This window comes from Sminthopsis crassicaudata, chromosome 4 (genome assembly GCF_048593235.1).
Source record: "Sminthopsis crassicaudata isolate SCR6 chromosome 4, ASM4859323v1, whole genome shotgun sequence".
NCBI lineage: Eukaryota > Metazoa > Chordata > Mammalia > Dasyuromorphia > Dasyuridae > Sminthopsis > Sminthopsis crassicaudata.
Window position 1 is genome coordinate 463,814,579 of NC_133620.1, and position 12,463 is coordinate 463,827,041.

General features: G+C 50.6%; 2 protein-coding genes across 3 annotated transcripts in view; one reads left to right on the plus strand and one right to left on the minus strand.

Moving 5' to 3' along the window:
* The window catches only part of METTL27 (methyltransferase like 27), an 11,271-nt gene extending 10,382 nt beyond the window's left edge, over positions 1-889 (plus strand). For both annotated transcript variants that reach the window (XM_074264066.1, XM_074264068.1), the window contains one exon: positions 70-889. In XM_074264066.1, the coding sequence (XP_074120167.1) occupies positions 70-327 (258 nt within the window). In that variant the 3' untranslated portion in view covers positions 328-889. The remainder of the gene's footprint in view (positions 1-69) is intronic.
* A 2,103-nt stretch (positions 890-2,992) lies between these two features.
* On the minus strand, positions 2,993-5,304 carry CLDN4 (claudin 4). The gene is given in 5 exon segments (XM_074264069.1): positions 2,993-4,399; positions 4,401-4,514; positions 4,516-4,659; positions 4,661-4,915; positions 4,917-5,304. Coding segments are annotated over 5 exon segments (753 nt in total). The 5' UTR covers positions 4,962-5,304; the 3' UTR covers positions 2,993-4,204.
* Between the last annotated feature and the right edge of the window lie 7,159 nt (positions 5,305-12,463).

The window sequence follows — 12,463 nt, forward strand, 5'->3', positions numbered from 1 at the left end:
CTGTCCTAGTGGGAGAGGGGGCTCAGAGAGCACTGAGTGCCCCCCTTCTCCCTTCTTCTCTCCCTTCAGGGGGGTCTGGTGTGTCTCACCACCAGAGCCAACCCTTCAAACCTGCCCTATAAAGAGGCCCTGGAGGCAGAGCTGGCCAGGCTGGAGCAGGCTGGGGAATGGAAGCGAGTTCGGGTCCACACTGTGGATCAGTGGGAACTGGCTACATCGGAGCAAGAGGCCGCAGGTTCTTCCAGCAGCAACCCGGCCTTCATCTCTGGAGTCATCTATCTCTATCGTAAGCAGGAAGCTCCCCAGGCCTTGGCAGGGGGAGTCTAGGAAGACTACAGGCTGCCAGTCGATCACTTCTAGAGCCTAGTATACAGTAGGCACTTCATAAATAGTGATTGATGCTTCAACTTGATTTTTCTCATCTGTAAAATGGGGTCGGGAACAGATCAATCCTGCACTGTTTCCCTCAGGGATAGCTACAAATACAGTGAATTAAAAGAGGGAAAAATCAAGAGCAAAAAGAAAAAGTGGTAGCCTACAAATTGGAGAACTAATTCTTTGTCTTTAAAAAGAAAAGTTCAATCGAATCCAGGTCTTCAGCCTCCAAATCCCGGGGCCTGGGTCCCACTCATTCTGAGTCTCAGAGAAAGGAATTGCTCAAGCCTTAGATAATGTGAACCCTAAGTCACCCTGCTCCAAATTCAGCATTATTTCCACTTCACCCTACTGATCCCATCTCATGAAATGACTCAGTTTTATAAATAAGCAAACAGACTTCTGCTGATCAAATAAATCATCCACCTCAAACCCACTTCTGACTATTGTCCAGATGGACACGTAGTCGCCGCCATTGAAGAAAGAATTAAAAAGCTTTACTGACTTCATAGAAGCCTTTGGTCCTTCAGGGATTTTCTCCACCAGTGGATAATAATAGGACAACTACTCTGATGTGAGAGCTGGGTAATTATTTGGATGTTGGGAGGAGGGAGAGAACAGGGCGAGGAAGCTCGCTGGGCTAAGGCACTGAGTTTATAAAGGAGGGAGGGAAGGAGGGAGGGAGGCAGGGGGAGGGAAGGAGGGAGGGAGGCAGGAGGCCACAAGTGCTAGCAGGGTGAGGGGAGGCTGTGAGAGCTCAAATCCACAGGACTTGGCAACGTGCTAGATGTGGAGGTACCAGAAGTGCTGCCAAGAATGCTCCCCCCCCTTTCTTGTCCCCCTCCCCCCAGCCCTCCCACTCATCAACCCCCTCTGGCCCCAAGCCAGGAGCTCGCTTCCCGGGCCCCTTCTTAATCTCCTGGCCAAAATGGCTTTTTCTGAACTGTTCCACTTCAGAAATCCCTAACAGCCCCCCTCCAGGCAAAACATCCCAGACTGGGGGGAAGGGGAGATGTCACAGTCACAGGTGCACCAGAGGGGTGGGGGACCCTCCTTCCCGGGTGGGACTCACTCACCTTCCTCCTCCCCCACCCCATCCCCAGCACTGATGCACACCCTGGTGATTCAGAACCCATTCACCCAAAGAACAGGGCAGAGCTGGGGACAAGCTTAGAGCCTGGGAGACTGACCCGTGAAATCCTCCCGAGAGCCTCTGGGATTCCAGGCAGCCTCTCAACCACTGACTGGCCCAAAACTAATCCACCTTTCTCGGGATTGGTGAATTCAAAAGCAGAAGGAGCTTATTCCTCCTAGGTTAGCGTTTCATCTCCCTAAAACAGCCCTCGGAAAACGTCCAGGGGTTAGGGGCTCCGCCTGGACAGCTCCTGCCTTCCACAGACAGACTCTGGGAGGGCTCACAAGCCAGTGAGACAAAACAAACACAGGCGTCTTTTTGTATTTTTTTAATGAGGGATTATGTCCACACGAATGGTAGATTATTCAATAAACCCTCGTAGTTACCTTAGTTCCAGCTGGGTGTGGCTGTCTCTGTTCCTTAATCTACGGAATCTAATGCACCCCCTCCCATCCCCGGCAGGTTTTATCTTCTGAATCCTGAGCCCTGAGTTCCGTGACTTTGACCTTGGAACCCTTATTCTCTGTCTCTGTCTCTCTTTCTCTCTTCCTTCCTCCCTCCCTCCTTCCCCCTTTCTCTCTCTCTCTCTCTCTCTCTCTCTCTCTCTCTCTCTCTCCTCTCTCTCTCTCTCTCTCTCTCTCTCTCTCTCTCTCTCTCTCTCTCTCTCCTCCTTCCTTCTCCCTTTCTCCTCCTTCCTTCTCCCTTTCTCTCTGTCTCTCATTCTCATTTTCTATCTCTCTCTCCCCTCCCTCCTTCCTTCCCCTTTCTATCTGTCTCTCATCCTCATTTTGTGTCTCTCCTCCCTCTCCTTTCCTCTCTCTCTCTTTTTCTCCTCCTCCCTCCTTCCCTCCCTCTTTGTTTGTCATCTTCATTTTCTCTGTCTCTTTCATTCCCCAGTACTTAGTACTTTTTCCACTAGTGAGCCTGACACACTTCATATCACACAAAGTTCCTTTTTCCCAGAACTGAGTCCCCATCCCCAAGTCCTCCGTCCAGGGGGCAGGAACCTTTTCATTATTTTCCATGAAGCTATCCTGGGGGGTCAACAGAAACCCTCAAGCACATTCTTAAAGCCCTCCCCCACTCATCATTCGTTCTTTTGATCTTTGACCGGTGGACACAGCAGACACACCTGCAGTGTGGAAAATAGGCTTGATGGGACTTGATGGTTTCTAAGGTTCCTTCAAGGTAACAAACAAACAAAAAATAAATAAATAAAAATAAACCCAAAACCCCAACCTGGATTCTGTAACTCAGTGAAGACAGAATGAAGGAGTTCAGCTCCCAGGATAATGGAATATGTAACTGGAAAAGAGAGGGAGAGAGGAGGGGGGAGAGAGAAGGGGGGGAGAAAGAGAAAGAGAGAGAGAGAGAGAGAGAGAGAGAGAGAGAGAGAGAGGAGAGAGAGAGAGAGAGAGAGAGAGAGAGAGAGAGAGCCCTATCCCATTCACTTCTCAAATTGAAATCAGAGCCAAGCAATGCTTCCATGTACAAGACCACTTTATTGTAGAAAATAATAATTACAATTTATGGTTTTATTTTTAATTACAAAACAGAAATGACATCCTAGGCAGGAAAAGCTGCCCCAAACCATGGGGGGGAAGGGGAAACAGAGAAATGCCCCTTCATCTGCACTCACTACTCCCCAACCCACCCAAATTCTTTGGTAGGGACCAAGTCCTGGCTCCTTGAGACCATCTTCTCCATCTGGCCCTGGTGCCCCGCCCCCCCTTCTAAAGCTGAGTTGTCCTGAGGTGGAGAGAAAGGTTGAGGGAGACCAGGGATTCTGGAAAGTCCCTCTCCCCATTTGTTTGTCCTGAGAATTTTGCAAACGAAAACAGGAGAGAGCAGGGAGGAGACAACGGGAGCCATTCACCTGCCTGCCTCCCTCACCCACATCCCAAACCAGTTTGTCCCTCTGTCAACCCTCCCGCCCTAAACCAGTTGGCCGCTTTGAGGCTCCTGTCACTAGCCTGGGGGAAGGGGCTGGCCCCCCCTCCATCACCCCCTGCCTCTCCAAGATACTGGGGAGAGCTGCTGGGCTGATGTGGTGTGGGTGGGATCCCGGCTTCCTCAGAGGGACCCCACCTACTCCTAGAGGAGAGTGCAACACAAAAGGGAGAAAGGGGGAGATGGGGGGTCAGGGGGGATTGGACATAGGTTGGAGGGCCAGTGCCCCCCTGAGCGCGCACACAAGCCCACGAGCTCCAGGGGGGAGGGAACCAGCGGACAGGGACAAAGAACCCCCCGGCCAAAAGACTGAGCCAGCTCAGCCGGCTCCACGGCTCCATCTCTTCTCTTCCAGGAGCCCCCAGGAGGAGAGCGGCGCCTCAGCCAACTCCCCCGATGGGCTCTTCCTCTTTCTTTCTGGGAAACCGCGGGACCAGCTCCAGTTTCCCGGAATGTCGGGGGCTCCCTCCCCCCCCCCCGCCCAATCCCACCGAGGTTCTCTGCAGAGGAGCCCCAGAAGGAGTCAGGTGAGGGAGTTTTGGAGAGGAGGGAGGAACTGGAGAAGGCGCCCCACCTGGAACGGGGGGGCACCCCCCACGCCAAACTGGCGCCGACTCCCCCTTAGCCGCCCACCGACTCCCCCTTAGCCGCCCACCTCCCCAGACTCCTAGGGAGACGCGCAGGGTTTGGGGCCCGCCGCCCAGGAGAGCGTCCCGTCTCTGCCGGTTGCCAGGGCGCCCGGGGTCAGGGAGAATGGCAAAGCCCCGGGTCCGGCCGGGGCAGGGTCCAGGTGAGGGGCGGGGGCGAGGAGGGGCGGCTCTCCGGCCCCGCGGCCCCCTTCAGTCCGGGTCCTCCGACGCCTCCTACACGTAGTTGCTGGTGGGGGGCCGAGCGGGCCGCGGTGTACTTGGCGGAGTAGGGCTTCTCGCTCCGAGGGGGGGCAGTTGCAGCAGAGCAGAGCCCCTCCCAGCAGCAGCAGCAGGCCCGACGCGGCCCAGCCGATGTACAGGGAGGCGCCCATCTCGCGCTTCTGCCCGGAGACCACCATCGGGTTTGTAGAAGTCCCGGATGACGTTGTGCGCCGTCCAGGAGGTGGGGATGATGACCAGGATGCCGGCCACGATGAAGACCACGCCGGCCACGATCATGGTTTTGGCCTTGGACGTCTCGTCCTCCACGCAGTTGGTGCACTTGCCCCCCCACCAGCGCCAGGAGCACGCCGAGCGCCGCCACGATGATGCAGATGATGACCAGGGCCCGGGCGGCCTGCAGGTCCTGGGGCAGCGCCAGCAGCGAGTCGTACACCTTGCACTGCATCTGGCCCGTGCTCTGGACCACGCAGTTCATCCACAGCCCCTCCCAGATGGTCTGCGCCGTCACGATGTTGCTGCCGATGAAGGCCGTCACGCGCCACATGGGCAGCGCGCAGGCCAGCATGGAGGCCAGCCAGCCCAGGCACGGCCAGGGCGATGCCCATCACCTGGAGCCCCATGGAGCCCATGCTGTCGGCCCGGGAGGGAGGCGGCGGCGAGCGGGGAGCGCGGCGGGGGGCGCGGGGTCGACGGCGCGGGGCGGGCTCCGGGACGGAGGCGGGGGGCGCTCCGAGCTGAGGCGGGGGCTCCGGGAGTGAGGCGGGGGGCGCTCCGAGCTGAGGCGGGGGCTCCGGGAGTGAGGCGGGGGCTCCGGCGCTCCGAGCTGAGGCTCACGGAGGGAAGGCCTCTGGCTCTGCAGGTGCGACAGGTGAAGCTTCCCGCCAGACGTCGGCACTTATAAGGCCTGAGGGCGTGGCGGGGAGGGCGGAGGAGGGGGCGGGCTTTCGAGCCGGGCCTCCATCTGACCAGTTCCTCGGGATTCCTGCCTCCCTGACTTTCGGTCCCCCCGGTCAAGGCCCCCGGGAGGAGGCTCGGGCCGTGACTCACCGGGCCTGCCGTCCCGGAGAGGGAGTCTCGGAGGAAACTGAACTCTCCCTTCCAAGCCCCGGGGAGCCGAGGGCAGATCCGAGACAGACGGCTCTGAGTCAGCGCCCAGCCGGGGGTGACTCCCGGGGGCAGAGGGAGCCGGGGCGGGGGGGGGGGGGGGGAGGGAGAAAGAGGGGGGAGGGGGGACTCCCCGAGGGAGCCCGGGGGGGAGGGGCCCTCTCTCCCACCCGGGTGGTGCTTAAGGTGGGGTGTGCGAGCCCCCCGGGGGAGGGAGGCGGCTCGTGCGGCCGTCAGCCCGATTCCAAATAACAATAACAAAGATAATTGGGCTGATGGCCATCGCCCGGTGTTGTCAGTGCCCGGGGCAGCCACCCTTCCCGCCGGAACCGGGCCTGGGCCCACTGGGATGGATCTCTTCCCCCCCCCCCCCGCCCCTTTTAAAAGGGCAGGAATTGGGCGAACCCCCGGGATCCTCCCTCCCGCTTTCTCTTCTCACACTGGAGGGCTTTAAGAGTTAGTTCTTGCGGGGCCAGCTGCGGGGGATAGAGTCCCGAGGACCTGAGTTCTAATTCGACCTCAAACTCTAGACACTTCCGGGGCAAATCGCTTAACCCCAATTGCCTCAGGGAATTCTTCAGTTCTTACTGAGCCGCTAGTGGGTGGGGAGGGGGTGTCTCCTTCAGGAGTGGTTTCCCGAGGGCATTGAACACTCGGTCCATATATTTAAAACTGGGAGGGTTCTGGGAGGCCGTCTCCTGTGTTTTACAGATGGGGAAACTGAGGCTCAAAAGGAAAGCCCGTTTGCCCAAGATGAGACAGAGAGGCTGGAGAGGCAGAAAAATCTGGGTTCTGGTTGGGGATCCGGATTCTACTAGGGGACAACTGAGAGAGGACCGGATTAACCATCTGGAGGACGGCACCTTTGCTGTGTTGTTCCTTAGTATGGGGGCCAAAGTCTCTTAATCTCCTCGTGCCTCAGTTTCCTCATCTGTATAATCCTAGATTTGGACTGGACAACATCTAAAATGTCCTCCGGTTTTAATTCTGCGAAGGAGACATTAGAAGCAGATTCCCAGAGCTCTTGGTCTAAGAAGGGGAAGTGGGCAATTACCCAAATAATTAGATGAGTTGTCATGATAAGTGTCAGGAGAATCAGTAAAGAGGAAAGAGTTCTACTGTGGGGAAAGGGGGGGAATCAGAGAAGGCTTCCTGTAGGAGGTGGCCTTCGAGCTGGCCCGGCATGTTGCTAGAAGGCAGAGAAGGAGGACATCCTTGGCAGAGGAAGCAGCAAAAACAGCATGGTAGGAACTCACAGGGTGTGTCCCCGACACAGGGAGGAGCTCATAAAAGCGCTGGGCAAAGTGTGGGGGAGTAGGGTGAGATAAGGCTGGTGCCAAGCCTGGGGAGTTCGGTTTCTTCTTTGCTTTAAGGAAATTAGTCTGGAGGCAATGAGGAGGCTGGTGGGAGGAGGGCAAGACTGGTGTGGGGAAACCAATTAGGAGTTTCTGCAATAGGCAGATGGGAAGTAATGAGGGCCTGGATGACTGTGTTGGCAGTGGGAACAGAGAGAGAGCATAGAGGCAATAAAACACTAGGAAGGGGGGAAATGGACAGCTCCTTCTTGCTGCCTGGTTGGATCAGTCAGAGTGGAGAAAGGTGGCGTCTTTGAGAGTCAATATGGAAAGTACACAGGGCAGTGACCATTATGGTGTAGAGTAGAGGGAGGGAAGGAAAGAAGGGAGGGAGGGAGAGGCGGGAGGGAGGGAGGGAGGAAGGAAGGAAGGAAGGAAGGAAGGAAGGAAGGAAGAAGGAAGGAAGGAAGGAAGGAAGGAAGGAAGGAAGGAAGGAAGGAAGGAAGGAAGGAAGGAAGGAAGGAAGGAAAGGAAGGAAGGAAGGAAGGAAGGAAGGAAGGGAGGGAGGGGAGGGAGGGAGGGAGGGAGGGAGGGAGGGAGGGAGGGAGGAACTTAGACATCCCCATTATGAACTGAGAAGAAGGGATGTGCTTTTTGTAGGTTCCACATCCAGCTGTTGGGAAACATGGCCAGATGTTTAGAGGCAAAAGAAAGAAGAGCAGTAGGCAGCCCATGGGCAAGGTCCTGCTGATCCCAGATAGAATAAAAGATCTCTGAGAGGACTTTTATTGTTATATCTATATTCTTGGGTCCTAATACACAGAAGGCACCTAATAAATACTTGTTGACTGATTGTTGCCTGAGAATGATGTTCCCCCACCTAAGAGGGGTCCCCAGGCATTATTATCTGCCCTTCTCCCTGCCCTACTAAAAATGGTGTGTAGGACAATAAGAAAAAGAGCTGATTTTGGAAAAGCAGCGACCTGCGTTTAAATTCCACCTGCTCCTTAAATACCCATGACCTTAGACAAGTAACATTACTTCTTGGGACCTAAGTGTCCTCATCAGTCAAATGAGATGGTTGGGGCACGCTAGCCTGCAAATTCCTTTCCAGCTTTAGAGCCATGAATCTGCGGTCCTTCTCTGGAAAGATTTGCAGATCTGGGTAGCAGGGGAAGTAGTTCTCAGGAAGCAGGTGATTAACTCAGCTGTCTCTATACCAGCCAAACCTACAATGAGTATTTGGAGGAACCTGTTCTGCCAAAGGGACCGGGGAGATAGAGCAAAGATAATTGTTAACTGACCTCCCAAAAGCTGACCCAACCACACCCATTAAAATCAGCTCCTGGGAATAGGACTGTAGAGCAGCCCCTCCCATCCCCCCCCCCAACAGGACCTAAAATTCCCCTTCTAAGATTCCCCCAAAGGTCCCTCCACTCTTTCATCTTTCCTAACCTCTAAAACCCTTTCTTAGCCCACATTTTCTGTGGCCTCTCTTCCAAATCCCTCAAGTTCACTCTTCTGCCAGAATCCCAGATTTCAGAATCAGCCAACTACTTCTTAGTCCCTTCTTACCAAAGCTTTATGGACCAATCTTCCTTCACAGAAACCTGCTTTCTTAAAAGCCTCTTTTAAAAAATCTACTTCTCTCTTCAAAACTCTCCCTTCAAGAAAAACAAAACAATAACAACAAGAACAAGAACACCCTCATGGTCTCATACCCAAAAATATACAAGAAATATATTAATAAGAAATGGCACAGTGCCCCAGCTGCAGCCTTTTTCAATCCCTCCATCTCCCTTCAAAGGTGTCTCTCTCCACTGCTTAAAGATGACCATTCCTCTGGCCATTTATTTATTCATTCATTCAATACAAATTGTTGAATTAATTTATTGAATTCATTCAACATCGATATTTAGAACCTAATATGCGGTAGGGATTGTTGATGGGGATACAAATATGAAAAAAAAAAAAAAAAAAGAATAGAACCAAATCCTGTCCTCAAGAAGATTACATTCACTCAAGAATAACAAAGAGAGAGAGGGACAGAGGGGGGGAGGGAGGGGAGAGATAGAGAGACAGACAGAGACAGATAGAGAGGGAAGGAAAGAAAGAAAGAATAAAAAAAAAACCTACAAGGTTTTTTTTTTTTTTTTTTTTTTTTTTTTTTTAGTAGCTAGGAAGGAGAAACACTGGCAGCTGGACAATCTCAGAACAGAATTCATATAGAAGCTAATGCTTTGATCTGGACCCTTCAAGGCAGCCAGGGATTCCTGATTAAGAGCAGGTGGGATGCACAGAAACCATCTAGTTTTTTTGCAGATGAGGTAACTGAGGGCGAGGAAAGTGAGGTGACCCCCCCCAGATTTATAATGGAGTCAAGCTTCAGGGACTCTGATCAGAATCTGGCTCCCTCACTCCCCAAGCCAGGACTTTCCCACGTACCTCTCTGCCTCCTACAGGTGGAGGAGTGGAGGGAGTGCATTCCTTGCCTGCATTCCTGAAGTCCAGTCTTCCCTAGCGGGAGCCCGTGCCATCCATGAGGTGCCCACTCAGGGTTCTAACACAGAGAGAAGACATTCCACTGTAGACACACTCTTGGTTTAGTCACCCTGATCGGCTGGCTGTTTGCTATATTTAATCTCATTTCCCATCCTGCCCAGTCCCCTCTGCCAGGCTCAGGCTCAAGGGAATAAAAGTCCCACTACCTTCCTTCAGCAGGAAAGTCCTTTCTTAGCTTCTCTCTTTTCCTTGGTCCAGAACACCCCCCCCCCCCCTCTCTCTCTCTCTCTCTCTCTCTCTCTCTCTCTCTCTCTCTCTCTCTCTCTCTCTCTCTCTCTCTCTCTCTCTCTCTCTCTCTCTCTGTCTCTCTCTCTCTGTCTCTCTGTCTCTCTGTCTCTCTCTGTCTCTCTCTCTCTCTCTCTAATTGGGGTTAAGTGACTTGCCCAGAGTTACACAGCTAGGAAGTGTTAAACGTATCTGAGGACAGATTAAACCTCCTACCCCCTTGACTCCAGGGCTGATGCTCCATGCGCATCACCATTTAGCTGCCTCAGACCTTTTCCTTTCATAGGATTACAGACTTTGAAATAGAATGGACCTCAAAGGTGCTCTTAACTTGGATCTGGGAACTATCTTTTTCATAATAGCTTTTTATTTTCAAAATACATGCAAATGCAGTTTTCAACATTCACCCTTGCAAAACCTTGTGTTCCATATATTTCTAAACCCTTTCTTCTTCCCACCCTCTTCCCTAGATAGCAAGTAATCCAAAATAGGTGAAACATGTGCAATTTTATACATCTTTCCACATATTTCTAAACCCTTTCTTCTTCTCACCCTCTTCCCTAGATAGCAAGTAATCCAATATAGGTGAAACATGTGCAATTTTATACATCTTTCCACATTTATCATGCTATACAAGAAAAATCAGATCAAAAAAGAAAAAAAATGAGAAAGGAAAAAAACAAGCAAGCAACAAAAAAAAAAAATGTTTTTATCCACATTCAGTTCCCATAGTCCTCTCTTTGGATGCAGATGGCTCTATCCATCAGAAATCTACAAAATTGGCCTGAATCATCTCATTGTTGAAAAGAGCCAAGTTTCAGAATTGATCATCCTATAATCTGCTGTTACTCTGCACAATGTTCTCTTAGTTCTACTTATTTCACTTAGCATCAGTTCATGGCCTTTCTAAAATCATCCTGTTGATCATTTCTTATAGAACAATAATTCATATACCATATTTTATTCAGCCATTCTCTAACTGATGGGCATCTACTCAGTTTCCAGTTTCTAGCCACTACAAAAAGAGCTGCCACAAAAAAGTTTGCACATGCAGGTCCTTTTCCCTCTTTTATGATCCTTTTGGGATACAGAACCAGTAGACAAAACACGAGGGTCACCCCATAGACATTATCCTTTTCTAATTAACTCAGCTAGAGAAGGTGCTTTCTGACACGAGAAGAAGGAATAATTTGATAAATACATAGCAGAAGACCTTGGGGATATTGTGAGAGGTTTAGATCTGGTACCCAGGTCTGTTTTTTCCTTTTATGGATTTCTTTTGAAGTTTTTATCATCTTCGTTTCCAAATATATCCTTCCCCCCCTCTTGCCCAGAAGACATTCCTTCTACAATTCTCCAAAGCCAAATTTTCCAAATATATTCCAAAGAAATTGGGAAGGCTTCATAACTCCAGGGAATACATCAAAGAAAAGCAATGGGCTAGAAAATAGGCACATGCAACCAATCCATCTTTTCTCAACTCTTTCTTGGTCTCACACCATAGATGGAGTAGAAAGTAATAGAATCCACTCAAATCTGCCTTCCTGAATTGCCAACTCAGAACTCAAGAGTTTTTCTGGCTGGACAAATCTTTCTGGAACTTATATTTTGTGAATATTATCTTCAAGTACTCAGGGCTGCCTACAGGATGGCAGTCCAATCAACATTTATTAAGTGCCTACTATGTGCTAAGCTGAATAAAATCTACAAAGGCCAAAGTTCCTACAATCCTGTTGGATGTTTCTTTGACTCAAGAAAAGAGTGAAAACTCAAAATTCCAGAAGTCTACATAAGTTCTAGGTACTCCTCAAACCTATACTAGAGATGGAATCTGCTACCATCCCCACCTCTCTTCGGGAAGATTATTTTCTAGATGAAGGTGACAAAAGAGAAGGGACCATAGCTACTAAGGGGATAAACAAAGTCCTCCTATAAGAAGTGGAACCTGAGCTGAGGTTTAAAGTTCCAAGAAGGAGAGGGGAGGAGAGAGGGATTTCCAGACATGGAGGGACAACCCATACAAAGGCAGGAAGAGTGGGAAAAGCATGTCACCTTAAGAAAGCCAGTTTGGCTGGATTGTAGAGTGAGAAGGAGACTTAGGAGTAATAAGGTTGAAAATCTTGGTTGGCACTAGGTTGTGAAGGGCTTTAAATGTCAATCAGAGGTGTTTGGAGGTGTGGATGTGGGTTATTTGATGCCAGAGGTAATAGGCAGCCAGTGGCGTTTATTAAAATTAACAATCCAAGAAAGAATTACCCCATTCTGAATGTAGGACAAATGGGATCATAATGACAAATGCCTCTAGTTTGGACTCATTTCCTAGGGATCCTAGACACTATAGGGGGATATTACCAGATCCTTAAACGTGGTTCCACATTGCTGGCAAAACAATCGAGTGATTTTCAAATCAAACTTGATAAGTTTGAGCAAAATCCTTGGGTTGTTTTCAAGGGAAAATGTGGGAACGTGATAGCTCTCACACCCAATTCCAGCTTCTGTAAGCAAGAAGGGAAAATGAAAATCACAGTAGAATGTCCAGCAAGGAGAACGACTATGCTACCCTTTGCCAGTCCTCCTAGCAATTGCACTTACTGGAAACAATCACCTCATTCTGGCTGAATTAGCTCAAATATTATGAGATTCTGAATAAAATTGATATAAAAATAGAATATGGTTTAAAAAATCAGCCTACTGACCTTTTGAGCTCTGAATCTATGGTCCAGGATTGAATTGAATTCAACACCCTCTCTATGTAAGCTCCAGTGGGAATTAAGAGCACAAGACCAGAGTATTGGTTTCTTAGGGTTAAGCCCCAAGGATCTGACACTCTACTGGAGATGTGGGAGATGAGATGCACACAGTAGGTATTTTAAATGTCACTTTAAAAGGTAGTACTAGAGTTTTAGCTGAAGGTTGATTTAAATTCAGGATTCTGTCACTACAAG